At 39.7% G+C, this 17,802-nt stretch overlaps 2 protein-coding genes and 1 pseudogene across 10 annotated transcripts; 2 read left to right on the forward strand and 1 right to left on the reverse strand.

Moving 5' to 3' along the window:
• Window positions 1-99: 99 nt before the first annotated feature.
• LOC121746714 (magnesium protoporphyrin IX methyltransferase, chloroplastic-like) lies at window positions 100-9,600 on the forward strand. Of its 5 annotated transcripts, XR_006039065.1 has the most exons (4): window positions 100-763; window positions 1,361-1,782; window positions 8,901-9,216; window positions 9,376-9,600. XR_006039065.1 is itself a non-coding variant. In XM_042140632.1 (3 exons), exons 1-2 carry the CDS (start codon window positions 215-217, stop codon window positions 1,766-1,768), a joined length of 957 nt encoding a protein of 318 aa, XP_041996566.1. In that variant the 5' UTR covers window positions 100-214; the 3' UTR covers window positions 1,769-1,782; window positions 2,493-3,320. The 5 variants fall into 5 exon arrangements, 4 of the variants coding, with proteins under 4 accessions (XP_041996566.1, XP_041996567.1, XP_041996568.1 ...); XM_042140632.1 differs by lacking the exons at window positions 8,901-9,216; window positions 9,376-9,600 and adding an exon at window positions 2,493-3,320; XM_042140633.1 differs by lacking the exons at window positions 8,901-9,216; window positions 9,376-9,600 and adding an exon at window positions 2,507-3,320.
• Window positions 2,094-3,107, reverse strand: LOC121746716 (annotated as a pseudogene).
• A 545-nt stretch (window positions 9,601-10,145) lies between the features above and the next one.
• LOC121748254 (transcription initiation factor TFIID subunit 5-like) lies at window positions 10,146-17,749 on the forward strand. 5 transcript variants are annotated; one of them, XM_042142496.1, is made up of 20 exons: window positions 10,390-10,451; window positions 10,754-10,832; window positions 11,287-11,365; window positions 11,610-11,688; window positions 11,754-11,851; window positions 11,932-11,988; window positions 12,140-12,227; window positions 12,351-12,460; window positions 13,126-13,233; window positions 13,352-13,488; window positions 14,428-14,538; window positions 14,625-14,694; window positions 14,776-14,815; window positions 15,996-16,154; window positions 16,232-16,308; window positions 16,504-16,620; window positions 16,701-16,966; window positions 17,097-17,192; window positions 17,261-17,342; window positions 17,427-17,749. In XM_042142496.1, the coding sequence occupies exons 4-20, from the start codon at window positions 11,655-11,657 to the stop codon at window positions 17,478-17,480; spliced, it is 1,704 nt and encodes a 567-aa protein (XP_041998430.1). In that variant the 5' UTR covers window positions 10,390-10,451; window positions 10,754-10,832; window positions 11,287-11,365; window positions 11,610-11,654; the 3' UTR covers window positions 17,481-17,749. The 5 variants fall into 5 exon arrangements, with proteins under 5 accessions (XP_041998428.1, XP_041998429.1, XP_041998427.1 ...); XM_042142497.1 differs by having other exon boundaries at window positions 11,773-11,851; XM_042142494.1 differs by lacking the exon at window positions 11,287-11,365 and having other exon boundaries at window positions 10,146-10,451; window positions 17,264-17,342.
• Window positions 17,750-17,802: the final 53 nt, after the last annotated feature.

Below are 17,802 nucleotides of genomic sequence, written 5' to 3' on the forward strand. Positions count from 1 at the left end.
GGTCACTTATTAATTATTCCAAATTAAAACATAAAGAGTTCATTCAAAATATTAGAATGTTTAGATTAATTCGTTTTATGTCGATTTTGAAGCCACGTCGGCACATTCTATCCTTTCCCGGGATTACATTATCCCAACTGCCACTCGACCACTGCCTCAAACGACCACAACTACTGCTCAAAATTTTGCTATCAGAGTCTAAAATCCCTCAAAAATGGCGTTTTCTTCCATCCTCTACTCCCCAGTCCACTTCCCCCTCCGAGAGCCTCGCTCCCACCTCCCCCGCAGCCGCCAGCTCTCAGTGAGCGCCGCCCTTCCGCCCGCCGCCGACGTCGCCGCGGTGGCCGACGCCATCGACGGCACCACCATTGCCGTAATCGGGGGCGGGTCCGTCGCGGCTCTGGCAGCTGTGCTCTCCCTGTCCGACCCCGAGAAGCGGCGGCAGATGCAGGCGGAGGAGGTGGGCGGCGGCGACAAGGAGGTGGTGAGGGAGTATTTCAACAACGACGGGTTCCAGCGGTGGCGGAGGATTTACGGAGACGGCGAAGACGTGAACAAGGTGCAGAGGGATATCAGGCTCGGCCACTCCATGACTGTGGAGAATGTGATGAAGATGTTGCTGGATGAAGGGCCGTTGGCTGGCGTTACGGTTTGCGACGCCGGCTGCGGGACGGGCTGCTTGTCCATTCCGCTCGCCAAAGAAGGGGCGGTCGTGGCCGCTAGTGATATCTCGGCCGCTATGGTTGCTGAGGCTGAGAAACAGGTTAGTGGCAGCTGCATTCTTGATTTTAGTCATAACAAATTTTACAATGTTTTAGTTATAGTATCTGTTTCGTGTTCGCTTTTGGTTTATATGAACGAACTGATTCGTGGGAGGGGAATTTTGCATTTTGGTTGATGTTTTGGAGTGTATGGCATTCTTGATATTACATTTTGGTTATATGTTGGATAACTCTCTCTTTATAAGGTCTATGATATGATGGGCTCAATTCTAATATGGTCATATGGTATCAGAACTGGCTTAAGTCGATCAGGGGTTGTTTGGTCCACGAGTAGTAGTTGATGGCCATTACCGGCCTACACGTGATGATTTTCAAGGATTTGGAGCCATGGCCAATTAGTGCTATTTTACAGTGAATACTGAATAGAGTGTGTTTTCATGATTGTATTAAGACCAGATGATGCATATGGTCCCGTTTTAGTTAAATTATCTGCTATCCTAACTCAGCAATCAAGAAATCATGTTGTTACTAGGCCTTTGCAATATTTTCTTGACGGCATAGTGAGAAGTAGATATGTTTGGCTGCATCTCACCTTGATAATCTGCACTTGAATTGCTTATTCATGGACTTTGATGCAGGCCCGAAACGAGCTTTTGGGAGGCAAAGAAGAGCTGCCCACCGGACTGGTCTTGCCAAGATTTGAAGTGAGCGACTTGGAGAGCTTGAATGGGAAGTATGACACTGTTGTCTGTTTAGATGTCTTGATACACTACCCACAAAACAAGGCGGATGCTATGATTGCACATCTTGCCTCTTTGGCTGAGAAGCGGTTGATTCTAAGTTTTGCCCCAAAAACATTCTACTATGATCTGTTGAAGAGGGTGGGGGAGTTGTTTCCCGGACCTTCAAAGGCTACGAGAGCATATCTTCACGCTGAGGCTGATGTCGAGAGTGCGCTGCAAAAAGCTGGGTGGAGGATACGAAAGAGGGGGCTAACCACTACGCAGTTCTACTTTTCCAGAATTGTTGAGGCCATCCCTGCATAGCGCAGAAAGTTCAGGTTAGAGACGCCCTCGACCTATTCTATTATCTCTGGCATCCAAATCGTGTGTAGAGATAGATTGTGCATCTCAATCTTGTAATGTGGTGGGAAAATTTTGCTTGCTAACTTCGAGTTGTGCTTTATGTGTAAAGGGTTGCCGTTTATAACTAACTTGAGTGATGCATATTGTCTGCACTAAGTTCTTGCCTTGTGCATCATTTCAAATGTGTATTTACAGTTTTACTCTATTTGTGCTAATGCTAAATGTTTTCTTCTTCGACTTCTGCTCTCATACTGCATTATCAGATCCATCTAAATTGGTAAGTAGTTTACAGTTTATTTGCAATTTTCTCTAGAGCAGTATTGATCTTGGTAAGTGCTTCGGCTGTTCGTTCATGCTGCTCCTTATTCTGTTCTCTGGCTAACTGGAAACTTGACTTCTGATCTTCGAGTGTGCACTCAGCAGTTCATTGTTTCTCTCTAGAGCTTTGATCAGTATGCCATCGACATCAGTTTTTACACAGTCACTCGATGACCGCTTTCTCTTCTTCGCGCCTTCTTGAAACTCCTCCTCTCTCCTGAAATCCTTGTTCTTGTTTCCTGTACCTTGATTTGTATATGATGGCTTATATCTCGTCTCTGTTGTTAACAATAGGAAAATGTGAGTTCTGTGAAAATTTTGAGTAAATTTCTTGATTAATGCAGCATTGATTTATGGAATGTTTTAGTTTACCTGATATAGGCACTGGGGATGGGATTGTGTATGTTTTGTCATTTGCTTGAACGTTTTCCTTTCCCGGGCTTGTGACGAGCACCTCCTCCTCGACCTCCTCACTGTCCACCATACCATCCTCGTCGTCTAAGCCATCACCATTGACATTGTTCTCATGGGGACTCACTGCGACCAACGCAAGCTGATATGCAGCTCCTACGAAATCCTTCCCGTCCAGCACCTCATACACTTCTCGGACGAAGAAACCAGGAAGCTTCCTCTCCCTCCTAAAATCACTCCTCATATCCCAGAAAGACTCGTCTTCTTCTTGTGGCACACGGGAATCCCATGTCCGTATCTTCTTGAAATCACTGAGGAGATTGCTCCATCTTTTCTGGCATTGGATCGGCCCTCTGCTCACTCCATTTCGTCTGCAGTGACACGCGACGTAGTCCCATTTGGCCTCAACCTGGTCTGATCCGAAAACCGAACCAGATCTTCTGCCATTCTACCCTCTCTCCTCTGCCAGCCTCTTACCTTCTATGAGCACCAGCGTCTCCTGTCGGCTCCACCTAGGATGTCGCGGTGTTTTGTTGCTGTCAGCGGGCGATTGGTGTCCTTGCGCCGCCATTCGAGGGAGTTGGATCTCTTGTGTGCTTAACCAGACAGATCAAATGTGTTTGGGTGTTGTTTTGAAAGTTTCAAGCGTGTCTTTATTCTGTGATGCACTTGTGATTTGAGTGTCCTAAAAAGGGCAACAGTCTTTATTACAGGATCGAATGCACATGCTAACCAAATCGCTCTCTTTCAATTTATAATAAGGGTAATTTATTTATGTGGTGAATACTGTTATCTTTTAAGGCATATTGATCATTTTTGCTTGCAATTATGTCACATTCTTTAAATCTTTTGTTCTGTTGATTGACTATTTTAACGTCACTTTCTCGATTAATATTGATTCTGTCACCTTCCTAATTAATCGCCACATTCATTGACCGGATTTGTTGATTGTGTGAATGTCTCCAATCTTTGGTAATCTTTAGATCACATATCCAACGGTTGACCTAGTTGGTGCATGATACTAACTAAAATCATGCGATAATAAGACACAGTTTCGATTCACTAAACGTTTGTTTGATAAGAATGCGACACGATTTCACAATTATCGATATAGTAATAATAATAACAATAATAATAATAATAATGCTAACTATGTATGTGTAATAAAAATGCACAAATATTATTGCGTGATATAGTAATTAATATACAACGATTATTTAGATGAAAACACTCCGCACACGACAATAAGACTCAATGCTCTCTCGCCGATTTTGTGATTGTTCGCAATACATCAAAAATTGCTTGCTCTGGTATTTCGATACTTAATCTATTTTAAGTAAAAACTTTTAAAATAACACTGGTTTTAATATACAAAATTAGTAAGATAATAGAGATATATGTTAACTTCCTTGGAATTCGAATGTTGAAACTTGAAGATGAATTTTAAGAGAAAGAAATCTTAAATTGAGCTGAATGGAATTGAATTACAAACTGCTACCTGACTATCACTATTTAAAAGAACGAAGAAGACAAAAAACTGCCCAACTAACTTGATCAACTTACTTTGATCTAACGGCTTACATTCAACCTAATCTAACGAACTACAAAACAACGGCCCATATTTAACTAGTCGTTAAATCTTCTTCTTCATCACAAATTTCTTCAAGTACGGAATCTGCATGGAATGACTTGATCAAGCCGCGGGAGTGACTTGATCAGTTTTGCTTGGGTTGACTTGATCAAGTTGCTTGAGTGACTTGATCAAGCTGCTTGAGTGACTTGATCAAGCTGCTGCTCACCATGACTTAATCAATCTACAAATCTCCACCTTCACTCAATCAGCTACACAAGTTTGCAGCATGATCAACCATTTCTGGATCACCCCTAGTTCTGCTGCAAGACCTTTCAACCAGAAACTCTCCTTGATAGCTACTGCAAGCGCCAAATATTCAGCCTCAGTTGTGGACAATGCTACCACATTTTGCTGACTTGATTTCCAACTTATTGTAAAGCCATACATTGTAAACACATAGCCTGACTGTGAACTTCGATTGTCTACATCTCCAGCATAATCTGAGTCACAGAAGCCAAGTAAGGCATCACCATTCGAAGTCTGATTTTCTCCATACAGAATTCCGAACTTTACAGCACCTTTCATGTATTTCAGCAGCCATTTCAGAGTCAACCAATGTTCTCTTCTATGATCAGCCATGAATATGCTTGTAGTGCTAACAGCATATGCAATGTCTGGCCTTGTGCAAACCTTTGCATACATCACACTGCCAATTATATTAGCATAGGGAATTAGTTTCATTTCCCTTCTTTCTTCTTCACTTTGAGGTCTCTGATCTGCTGACAGTCTGAAATGTTGAGTTAGAGGAGTTGCTTGCTCTTTCATGTTATCAATCTTGAATCTCTTCAACATCTTCGGTATATAATCAGATTGACCAAGCCATATAGTTCTCTGCTTTCTGCTTCTCACTATATTCATTCCCATAATCTTTCTGGTAGGTCCAAGATCTTTCATATCAAATCCGGACCTCAGATCCTCCTTCACTTGCTCTACTTCCTTCATGCTTGACCCAGCAATAAGCATATCATTTACATACAATAGTAGATAGGCCACTGGCACTCCACATTTCTTCTTGAAATAAACACAAGAATCAAATTTGGATCTTATAAATCCACAGGCCAGCATGTGAGAGTTGAACTTCTTGTGCCACTGTCTGCTTGTTTGCTTAAGACCATAGATGCTCTTGATCAATTTACACACTTTTCCTTCTGGAGCAGCTAAGCCCTCAGGTTGCACCATATATATGGTCTCTTCTAAATCCCCATTGAGAAAAGTTGTCTTCACATCCATTTGCTCAAGCTCCCAATCATTCTTTGCAACAACTGACAGTAGCATTCTGATGGAGCTATGCTTTACAACATGGGAAAACACCTCGTTGTAATTAGTGCCATATTCTTGGGTAAACCCCCTTGCCACTAGTCTTGCTTAAACCTGATTGAACCATCAGCTTCAATTTTCCTTTTGAAAATCCATTTGCAAGTGACTAGCTTTCTGTCTGCAATTTTATCCACAAGGACCCAAGTCTTGTTCCTTGTGAGAGAGTCCATCTCCTCTTTCATTGTCTGCAGCCACTTCTCTTTATCCTTGCTTTTCATGGCCTCCTTATATGTGAGAGGCTCCTCAAGCTCCAATAAGAGCATAGAACACTGTTTCATATTAAGAAAATCGGCTTGGTAGCTTGCCAACTCTTCTTGTTCTATCTCTGGCCAACTGATAGCCACTGAGATCCTCACTCTCATCATGAGTAATATCAGGATCAACACCAGAAGCTCCAGTTGCTCCAGAAGCTGATTCCCCAGCCTCTGCATCAGAATCACCATCATCTTGAATCTGACCTTGCTTCTCTGCAGGCTCCATCTCAAACTAAGCACCATCACTAGCCATTATCTTTACTCCATCAGCATTAGCATCTCCCTTATTCAGGAAAGGCATGTCCCTCTCCAGAAATATCACATCTCTGCTAATGATCACTTTGTGATTGCCTGGCTCTTTGCACCACATCCTGTACCCCTTGACTCCCTTTTGATATCCCAGCATTACACACATTAATGCCCTGAAATCCAATTTTCCTTGCTTCACATGAGCAAACACTTTACAGCCAAAAATCTTCAGGTTGTCATAACTTGCATTCCTGCCATACCACCTATAATCTGGAGTATCACCATTGATGCTGCTAGATGGGCATTTGTTCATGAGATACACTGCAGTAGAAGCTGCTTCACCCCAGAATTTCTTCCCCAATCCAGAAGAAAACAACATACACCTTACTCTCTCAACAATAGTTATGTTAACTCTCTCAGCCACTCCATTTTGTTGAGGATTCATAGGAACTGTCCAATGCCTTTTGATGCCCCATTGCTTGCAGAATTCATCAAAGGCCTTGGACACATATTCCAGTCCATTATCCGTTCTGAGACATCTTACTTTACACCCCTTTTCAAGCTATACTTCATCACACCATTTCTTGAATTTTGCAAGTGCTTCTGACTTCTCTTTCAAAATGTAAATACACGTTTTTCTTGAGAAATCATCAATCAAGATCATGTAATATCTTCCTCTCCCAATGGTATTCACAGAAGCATGTCTCCATAGGTCACTATGCACATAGTCCAATGGAGATGAAGAAGTATGTTTACTAGTGGGATAGGGCAATTTCTTGGCCTTGCCTCTGATGCAGTCTTGACAAGGATGGACTTCCTCTGACTCATCAGCTGAGATCACCTGCTTCTTGACAAGCTCTTTGATGCGTCCTATTGCAGGATGGCCAAGCCTTTCATCCCACACTTTCAAGTTGGGGAGCTTCACAAGATTCAGCTGATCACCACCTCTCTGAACCTTGATTATTGAAGCATAGAGATAGTATAAGCTTCCTCTCATCTCAACTGTCATAATCACATCATTCCCTTTCTTGACTTGCATTTTTCCTTCCCTGGACAAGAATGAGTAGCCCTTTTGCTCCAATGATCCCAAAGATACCATGTTCCTTTTGACCTCTGGTGTGAACCTAACATCACTGAGAATCTTGATTGACTGATCTTGCATCTTGAGTCTTATTGACCCTATGCCCTTCACACTGCACACTTGATTGTTACCAAGGGTGACAGTGCCAGTTGAATCCAGTAGGCTTTCGAACCAATCATGGTTGGGGCAGATATAGAAGCTGCAACCACTGTCCATTATCCAAGAAGCACCATCAATTGTCTCCATTACATTCATGACCTCCACTGCATCATTTGACTCAACACAGTCAGAGGTGCTTGCACCTTGATTGCCTTGTGTAGCTTGCTTCTTCTTCCAGCCAAAACATTCTTTCATGAGGTGGCCAGGCTTATTACACCAATAGCACACCTTACTCTCTTTTTTATCATTCCAAGACTGCTTAGTTGGTTCAAACTTCTTCTTGAACGGTTTCTTGCCCTTTGATCCTCTGATGTTCAGGCTCTGAGATGCAGAATCCACATGCTTCACTCCAGAGGATTGCAGCTCTTTAGCTCTGAAAGCAGATTGAACTTCCAAGAGTGTGATTGACCCCTCCCTTCGATACATGATGGCATCTCTTAGTTGATCATAGGATTTAGGGAGAGCATTGAGTAGAAGTATTGCCTTATCTTCATCGCCAATTGTTACATCGATGTTTTCAAGATCATCAATCGCTTTGTTGAAGTCTTCAAGCTTCTTCATTACTGCCTTCTCTTCCAAGAACTTATAAGAATAGAGCATCTGCTTCATATATAATCGATTGGCTAGAGACTTTGTAAGATATAAGTTCTCCAATTCCGGCCCCCCGTCTTCTCCTTCGCGACCTCTCTGAGCACTTTATCGCTCAAGCACAGAACCACCACGCTGTGAGCTCTGGCCAGAATATCAGCTCGCTTGATAACCGCCTTCTCATCAAGATCGGTCTCATCTTCCTCTTTCTCTTCACCAAGCGCCGCCGATAGCCCTTGTTGAATGAGCATCGCGCGCATCTTCATCCGCCATAGACCGAAGTCGTTTTTGCCGGTGAACTTCTCTGCTTCCAACCTCGCCGCCATCTTTACCGCGGATTCGATTCCAAAGATCAAGCCGCAATTCGATCCGATTGCTTGCGCTTCCCACAGACGACGCCAATTGTTAACTTCTTTGGAATTCGAATGTTGAAACTTGAAGATGAGTTTTGAGAGAAATAAATCTTGAATTGAGCTGAATTGAATTACAAACTGCTACTTGACTACCACTATTTAAAAGAACGAAGAAGACAAAAAACTGCCCAACTAACTTGATCAACTTACTTTGATGTAACGGCTTACATTCAACCTAATCTAACGGACTACAAAACAACGGCCCAGATTTAACTAGCCGTTAAATCTTCTTCTTCATCACAAATTTCTTCAAGTACGAAATCTGCATGGAATGACTTGATCAAGATGCGGGAGTGACTTGATCAGTTTTGCTTGGGTTGACTTGATCAAGTTGCTTGAGTGACTTGATCAAGCCGCTGCTCACCATGACTTGATCAATCTACAATATAGAAAGAAAAAGTGTGTTAGTGGAAATGAATTACAAAATGAAATATCTTTAATTTGCTAGAAAACAAAATGGTATTTTATAGACTAAAGGCCCATTTTGATCCTTAACATATTGCGATTTTATGATTTTGGTCCAAAATATTATCTTTTGAATTATTCGGTCCCTCACAAATAAAAACGGTCACATTTGGTCTGAATTTGACGGAACTGTTAAAATTTAATGGTCAACGAATCTTAATTCAATTTTGACCGGATTAAGTTAATAATTATGTTCATGGAGCAGGATTCCAGCGCGCAGACGGGCGCGACGCTATTCCTGGCGGCGGCGTTTGAAGGATCGAGGAGTCCTGACCCCGTGAGCTTGAGGAGGCTGCTACCGAGGATCGAGAAGCTGGCGATGAGTGACTGTTTCAAGGCGAAGCCGGCGCTTCTGGCGCTGGTGGGGAGTGTTGTTGCGGTGGAGGGAGTGCTGCGTGTCGGCGTTTGCTCAATTTGTTGGTGGATTTCCTTAGCAGTGATGACTTGGCCGCGAGAAGGACTCGCTCTCTGAGTATAAGGCATCGTGCTTGAAGACTTTTGAGGCCAAGAGATTTGATAAGGTCTCTGATTTTAAGCTGATTAAATTGATTGATTTCAATGACCTAAAATTTGGGTTAATTTGCTGAATCAATTGATTTTTAATAATGACCCAGAATTCAGTTTCTTAGCAATTAGATTTGTGATTGTGTGTGTTGATGAGTATGGATTGATCTGATCAGGTGAAGGCAGCAAGGGAGACGATGAATCAGATGACCTTCTCCACGGCGGCGATCTTCGCCAACGCCTCTGCAGTCGTGAACATAATTATTAACGAGATTATTAACTTAATTATTAAGTTAATCTGATCAAAATTGAATTAAGATTCGTTGACTGTTAAATTTTAACAGTTTCGTCAAATTAATGTGACCCGTTTTTATTTGTGAGAGATCAAATAATTCAAAAGATAATGTTTTGAACCAAAATCATAAAATCGCAATATGTTGACCAAAATAAGCCTGTAGTCTATTTTATATTTCTAGATAGTTAACTATTGCTACTATAAAATAGTATGAATGTTGAGAACGACAAAATGCAATTACATTGGTAAAATTATTTTCCTTTAAATAATAAATTGCGGTACGAATAATTTCTCGTGTAGCCGTGTATCTAAAATATTATCAATGTTGAGATTTTGTAAGTATCACAATTAGAATTATATAACTTCATTTTCCATTGAATCAAACCCGTGATACCTCCAATTATTGTAGTTGGATTTCCATTATAATCATATACTCTTTTACAATTTAAAATATTTGATCACGACTATCCATTGGTTAATGAATTCATGGAATACACATACTCCACATAATAGTACTCCTGTTTTTAGTTATTATATTCCACATAATAGTATTATTGTACATATCGCAATAAAAAACATTAATTTGAAATTTCATGATATTTATAAAATAATGATTTTTTTATTGAAAAAGACGAATATTAATATGTAAACTCGTGAACCAATCGGAGACGAAATTCTGATGGCCTCGTTTGCTAACAGATAATTCATTCTGATTGAGAAGTATGGGGTTTTAGGGTTGTCTACCACTACCAGTAACAGATTTACAAATAACACGAAACAGTGAGAGAGAATGGACCAAGAAGAGATCGATAAAGTGGTTCTCGCCTACCTGGACAAGAGGGGTTTCAAGCAAGCCGGCCTCGTTCTTCAGCAAGAGAAGCAGCAAAGCAGCAGCAATGCATCCTCCACTGCACAGATTGTTCCTGATATTGCTAAACAATTCCTCTCTTTCTCTGAGTACGAACTAAAATCCGCTCATATTTGCCCGCATTCTTCAATTTCCCTTACTCTTTGTTTGGTAGAGGATAGAAATTCAAATGTATTTCTCTGAGCTGGTCTTCAGCTCGAATACTACTACGAGAGTTTAACTGACGATTATTTTAATTAGATTCATCTCCTTTCATAGTATTAATACTAACAACTTGTGAGTGGTGATATTTTTTTTTTTGGAATTTATGAAAGTAAAATTGTAGAAGAGTGGCCAGCCTCGTTTAAGGGTGTTTGGTATTTGACAAGTTTGTGTATATCGTGATTTTCAGAATGGATGGACCTGCTCAGTACCAAGAAGGTTATAGCAAGCTACGGTCATGGGCTTATAGTTCTCTGGATCAGTACCAGGTGATTAGTGCTTCTGTTCTCATGCTTCTTATTGCGTTCTGCACTAGTAATCGTCTGTCAGCCTTGTGAAAAAGAATTCCTTCTGCTGCCTTGTACACATTGCAAGTGTCACTATTGAGCTGCTAATGTACCTTTATTTGCGCTCTGTCCAACTAACATTGCTTCTCTTGGTACTTAAAGGTTTTAAGTTATCTTCCTATGTCTAACAAATAACCTTCCCATCTATGGGTTTATTTTGTGCGATAATGATTCAGTATGTTTTTGAGATTCGTGGTTGGTATTCCTTTTCTAATACTAATACCGAATAAAAAGCATTGACTTGCATGAAATTGAAGAGAGAGTGAAGATGGGAAGGAAGGCATCATAGCTTCAAAGGAGTAAAAATGTGCTTTTAAAGTGTTGTTTAGAATAGGATTAAGAGTTGGGAATGATCCTGAGGCTATTTAAATGACAGGAAGTAGATATCTCAGTGTGAAGATTTTCTCATGTTGAAATTGTATCATCTGCCCTTTTGAAGATTCTCCCTTATATTGGTATGTGGTTGCCTTGTTAATTTTATTGCAGACGGCTTGTATTTTTTTTCCTGCAGGTTGCCATTCCCCTGTTTTGCTGTTATGGCTTAAATTTCCTATTCATGACTTCTGTTGTAATAAAGCTGTTGTTTGACAACAATTTTCAATTCATGCCGTTAATAACCAAAGGGTTGCGGCATGGTTATTCTGAACCCCGTAGTTGGATTAACTTTACTCTGTAACAATGCTTCCTATTGCCATGCAGCATGAGTTGGTTAGAGTTTTGTATCCAGTATTTATCCATGCATTTATGGATCTTGTGGCGAAAGGTCATATTCAAGAAGGTGAGATGCATAAGTTTCTAAAACATTATCAGTGCAACCTCTTGAAATCTTCGCTTGCTTTCCAGCTCAATCTTTTTTTAATAGCTTTCGAGGAGATCATGAAGTTATGCATATACGCGACCTTCAAAAGCTAGAAGGTGTTCTTTCTCCCTCACATCTGAAGGTCCATCACTTTCCTAGAATGATGACTCTAAGTTGATGCATTCAGGCACAACAATCTTAAAAATCTCATCTTATATGTAGGAAATGGAATTTGCACATTCTCTAAGACAGAAAAAAGTGGGCATCAAGATATGCCAAGTAATCTCTCACTATCTGTTTCTCTTGCGAATTCCTTTTAGTTCTACATACTAGAAACTAATGGATGCTCTAGTCATGAGTTATGCATATTCACATAAAAACTGTACTGGGCACATAAAAACATGCTTACCTTTTCCAATTTTCATTTCAGTACTCTTATGACCTACTTCTACAATACTTGCATAAATCTCAATCAATTACAATGCTTGGAATTGTCAACGAACACATCAACTTACAAGGTACAGTTCCCTCTTCTTCCTGGTTATTTATTATTTTCTTGTTGCTTTTAATCTGCTTTGACTTCCCTTTTGTGCATATCTTTTTCACGGGGAATCACAAGCTACAGTTTGGTCTGTCTGCAGTTTCTCCTGGACAACCAAACTCCATTGCTGATGATGCTGAATATGTCACATTTTTCGGAGGTGACCAGGATACTGCTAATTTGTTAAACCAGAAAGAAATTCACTGGGGGGTGAGTCAGCCGTAATCATAGGACTTTGTTTTTAGCAATTTTGCACTTTGTTCCCTTGATTTGAGTATGAAATCACATTATTCACTAAGTGAATGCTATAGATCTTCATGTTTGCGTTGTTTAGAATACTAAGAGAGAGATTTGGCTCGATACAGCTTTCATGTGGACTTATTATGCAAGCGGTGGCATCATTATGCAAGCGGTGTGATGCCATGATAGCTAATTATACTTCTTTATGAATAGACAAACCTCTAATTGTTTTTGGTTTTAGCATGTATTGATGATCATGGAACAAGGACTAGTCTGTTGAGTGTTGATTCCCACTTGATACTAATTTTATTACTCACTTCACTTAATGCTTTTTAATTATTTTAATGCATGTAGTTATAAAATTTTAAGATGCAATCAAACTAGTGGCTTGTTCTCAAGCGCCTGTTTGTAGTTGTAGCTCTTCCTATATGAAGTCGGGTGTGTTCATGCAGGATCTTACTTATCAATAGTTCAAGCTGTTGCTCCGTTGTGTTGGTAGTGTAAGAATGAAAACTTTACCTTTCTCTATATGCTGGACTTTCAGTTATTTCTCCTTTATTGCTTATACTAGAGCATATGTTAGCTAGAAGAGTATTTTCTTATCTTGGCATTCTTATGCTATATAAATGTGATAGTTGCTTGAAGATTCTCTGGAAGAAAGGTTGGAAAAGATTGGTGCTCCTAGTATGGATTCCGAAATGGCAGATGGTGAAGCGAGAGAAGGTGAACTGGAAGAAAATAAGGTTGTTTACTTGTATAGAGATTTTCACAGTTCTCTCTCAAACTGTACTACTGGCGGAAGTAACCTTCTCTTTTCCTTTTTCGTCTAGCTGACCAATATTTTCTACAATTCATTTCCAGAAAAGATCTGATGTCAAGCAAGGCACTACAACAAAAAAGTTGAAAAAGGATAAGGTTGCTGGTGCTACAGCAAAAGCTCATCGTTCAGATAGTGTTACTGCACCATGTGTAAAACCTGAGCTAGCACAGCCAGTAATGTATATCTGAAATGACCTTGTCAAGTTGTGTTTAATGATTAATTCTTAAATGCATTTTCTGTTTCATGGTCGATAGTAGCTTAATCATTCTAGGGAGCATATTAATTTGGACAGTTGCTACTCCTGACCTCTCAATTTGTCTATTTAATGCCAAGTTGCTAAAACAGTGTTTATAATAGTATAAATCTGGAATTCCTTGGTTCTTTGCGATCCATGAGATTATGTTTTATGGATGTATATAATGTTACTTTTGATGCGAGTACTGGTGATCTATTCTGTCTCAACTCAATTAGATTATGAGATTATGCAATGCTCCAGTGACAGGCATGTGAGATAATACTAAAAACATGTTGCAAGTTCAACTTACAAGGTTCTATAGATATCATAATACCTGAAGTTTCTTGTTGGAGACTGTGGTATATATGATCATGTTGCTTATAGAGTTTGTTTTAGTATACCCTACTTAAACAGAACTGATTAGCGACTTCGGCGATTAATCAATTTACCATGTTGAGTTGAAGGGTGGGGGGTGTTAGATGATCAGCTTCCAATGTTGAGTTAAAGGATAAGGAGGATGTTGTGGTAGAAGCACTAGCATGTTTTAAGTGTTGTGATTCAGGGGTTAAGATTAGATGTTTATTGCTACAGTGGTATATATATTTGCTTTTTATTTTCTCTCCCCTTTGGAAAGAAGAGGGAAGGGGCTAGATGATTGACTGGTTTTGTTGGTTTATTGTCTGCCTGGAGTTATTTTGAACTGTTTTATAATCAACTAATTGCTTCCACTATTGAAATGATCGTGAAGTTGTACATATTCCTATCTCTTTCTGTAAATGATTCATGTGATGGAATGATATTAACTTATTTTAAGTGAATCTGCTAGCTAATTTGGGTAAATAATTTGGACTAATCACTAATACTTGTTTTCTGTACATTTAGACCACTAGAGGTGGAACATTCTATTCTTGAAGATTTGAGGAACCGTGTGCAGTTGAGTAGCATGGCATTGCCTTCCATTAGCTTATACACTTTTATCAACACTCACGACAGGTATGCTTTTCATAAAGAAATAACTATTAATTGTCTGGCAGTCTATGCATATCAGAATCACGGTGATAAATGGAACTGTTCTGCAGCTTGAATTGTGCTTCAATATCTCATGATGGGTCAATGGTGGCCGGTGGATTTTCAGACTCATCATTGAAGGTTTCTTATTGTTCTATGTACTCTATTTTCATAATTAATTGTCTTTGCTCATTGATGTGCTAATCAAAGTTCAATGGACAGGTTTGGGACATGGCAAAGCTTGGGCAACAGAATGTAACCTGTAAGTTGATTTTTTTTGTTCTCTCCACCTTTAACTAAGGGTCAATTACACTTTCACACCCAAAGTATGTCTCAGTTTTTAAGAAATGGAACACACTTTAGACTTTGACGTATTAGTACCATCCACTACATGTATCCTGTTTTCAAATCTAGACTGGGTTGAATTTTCCAGTACCGTATACTCGCATTTGCAGTCTGAACTTCATGTGGAATATATTATTATATATAATATGTGGAAGGATCCTTACTAGCTAGATCCAAGTCACTATTTTCTAACTTGTTCAAATTTCTCAAGGGTGTCAAACTGCCAAAGCAACTATCCGGTATTGGAAAAGTTCACTCGCTCTAGATGTGAATGCGGAATACATTTATTGGGTACTACTATGTTAAAGTCGAGAGTATGTTATACTCCCTCCAGCCAATAATAATTTGCTCACTGTTTATGTGCAAGAGGTTTAGTAAAAGTTGGGTGGTGTTGATTTTAAGCGGAGAAGGGGTCCCATTTTTTATTATAGGGGTAAGTGGAGAAGGGTCCCACTTATGTAGTTAAAGGATAAAGGACGTGGCCCATTCTTGGTTTTGTTGTACATAAGTTTAAAAAATAGAGTAAAAATATAAGGGGAGTTTCTAACAAAGGAATGAGCAGACTCCTGTGCGGCGGACTAAAATGGAAAATTGAGCACTCTTGTGGTACAGAGGGAGTACTTTCTTAAATTAGCCAAATTGGGTTGTAAAAATGCTATCAACCCATTAAAATTCTTTTGTGCCTTTATGTTCTACTTTTAATATCTGATGAATTTATCATAGGCAAGATTTTGTTTCAGTGTAGGTCCTCCTGTAGGAGGACTTCCATTCATAAAAAAAGCTATAATTTAGTGATTAGTGGGTCTTATCCCCTGTCAAATTTCAGACTTTTAGTTGCTTAATGCTGATCTTATCCCCCATTCAATCTTTATATGCAGTTTTTGTCATGCATATAAATAAGTTTGATCTGAACAGTCTTGTCATTCGGATTCTAAAGAAACTTTTGGCAAAGATTCTTGATGTTATCTTGAAGTAATGTATGTGATTTTCATGCCTTATTTTACCAAGTGGTTTGTATATAGGAGTCCTTTTTTTTGCGGCCAAAACATAATTTTTGTGTTTATCAATGTAAGTTGATGATGACTCTAGAATGCCAGCTCCCTCGCAGGGTGAAAATGATTTGGCTGCCAATGAGCCTAGCTCAACTGCTGGGGGAAGAAATTACACATTATTCCGAGGTCATGCCGGACCAGTGCATTCTGCCACTTTTAGTCCGTTTGGGGATTTCATTCTGTCTTCTTCATCAGATTCTACAAGTAAGTTATAGTTCACAATTATTCTTTTTTTGCTCCTCTACTGGTTTCCATAAGCAATCAATGGCATGTGATTGCAGTTCGACTATGGAGCTCAAAACTGAATGCAAATCTTGTCTGCTACAAGGGTCATAATTACCCTGTATGGGATGTACAGGTAGGAGTAAAAGCTTATAGCTCCAATTATTATGAGTTTTGGCAACCTGCTCTTCTCCTATTCCTTTAGCCTAGCAGTAAATTTCAAGTCCTCTCCCATGCACTTTGTTGGATAAACAGACAAGAATATTTTCATTTTCTATATAAATTTTGTTATGCATGCCTGGACTAATGTATCTGTGATAATCTCATGCAGTTTAGTCCACTTGGCCAGTATTTTGCTAGTGCTTCACATGATCGCACAGTAAGGATCTGGTCGATGGACAGAATACAGCCTCTAAGGATTATGGCAGGTCATTTATCTGATGTAGATGTAAGTATCTTATTGGGGTGGCTATTGATACTTATTCTACAATATGATCTTCAGTACCTTCTTTGGTTTCCATCTTTCAGTGTGTGCAATGGCATGCAAATTGCAACTATCTTGCTACCGGATCTAGTGACAAAACAGTGCGCCTATGGGATGTCCAGAGTGGCGAGTGTGTTAGAATATTCATAGGTCACAGAAGTATGATCTTAAGTTTGGCAATGTCACCCGATGGTCGCTATATGGCATCTGGCGATGAAGATGGTACAATAATGATGTGGGATCTTGCATCTGGACGCTGCCTTGCCCCATTCGTCGGCCATGGCTCTTGCATTTGGTCACTGGCTTTCAGGTAGAGTGCACTTCTCCTGCATTTTCTACTCAAATCTTTAAGGTCTTGTGTCGACTAGAAGACGACTTTTCAGTCTTTCAACTAGAAGACGGCTTTTCAGTCTTTCAATTGTGAACTACTTTCCTTTCAGCTGTGAAGGTTCGCTTCTAGCTTCCGGTTCTGCTGACTGCACTGTGAAGATATGGGATGTAGCTACAAGCTCAAGAGTGCCAAAATCAGATGAGAAGTAAGTTTAACTAGAAGATATGTACTTTTTTCATCATTATGGCTTCATAATTGGGTCTTCATCCTCAGCGGCGGCAAAAATGGGAACACAAGCAGACCGAGATCGCTGAAAACCTTGCTCACCAAATCTACTCCTGTCTACGCTCTGCAGGTAAACCCATCACTTCACCTTTAATCCTTCACTCCGTTTAACTGAATCAAGTCTATTGCTTTTGGTGACTGCTTGCTTTAACAGTTCTCCAGAAGAAACCTTTTATTTGCTGCCGGCGCTCTCTCAAAGCAGTTGTAGATCAATTATGTGGTGCCTCGAGTTTGGAAGCTAAGCTCTTCAACTTACTATGCTACCTGTGAAACGACTACTCTTTTCCATCTTGCTTTGATGACTTATCTATTTCATTCGTCCAATCTTTTTCTATATGGTGTAGAACTAGTTTTATGAGGTATATTGGTTGTATTCTTATTTCTTAGCTCGTTTTATGATATGTAGCTGTATTTTGTTGCCTGAACCTATATTTTTGGAGGAAGGGCTTTGTCAAATAGAAATATGCTAGTGCCAAATAGTTCAAGCTTCCATAAAATCTAAACTAAGTAAAATTTATGTCAAATCATCT

This window comes from Salvia splendens, chromosome 9, assembly GCF_004379255.2.
Source record: "Salvia splendens isolate huo1 chromosome 9, SspV2, whole genome shotgun sequence".
Lineage (NCBI taxonomy): Eukaryota > Viridiplantae > Streptophyta > Magnoliopsida > Lamiales > Lamiaceae > Salvia > Salvia splendens.

Excerpts from the sequence above, each read along its gene's own strand:
- LOC121746714 (XM_042140632.1), top strand. The coding sequence starts at position 215 with ATGGCGTTTTCTTCCATCCTCTACTCCCCAGTCCACTTCCCCCTCCGA. Across the intron at positions 764-1,360 it reads TTGCTGAGGCTGAGAAACAG|GCCCGAAACGAGCTTTTGGG; the intron begins GTTAGTGGCAGC and ends ACTTTGATGCAG.
- LOC121748254 (XM_042142493.1), top strand. The coding sequence starts at position 10,285 with ATGGACCAAGAAGAGATCGATAAAGTGGTTCTCGCCTACCTGGACAAG. Across the intron at positions 13,234-13,351 it reads GTGAACTGGAAGAAAATAAG|AAAAGATCTGATGTCAAGCA; the intron begins GTTGTTTACTTG and ends ATTCATTTCCAG. Across the intron at positions 14,816-15,995 it reads TGGGCAACAGAATGTAACCT|CTCCCTCGCAGGGTGAAAAT; the intron begins GTAAGTTGATTT and ends CTAGAATGCCAG.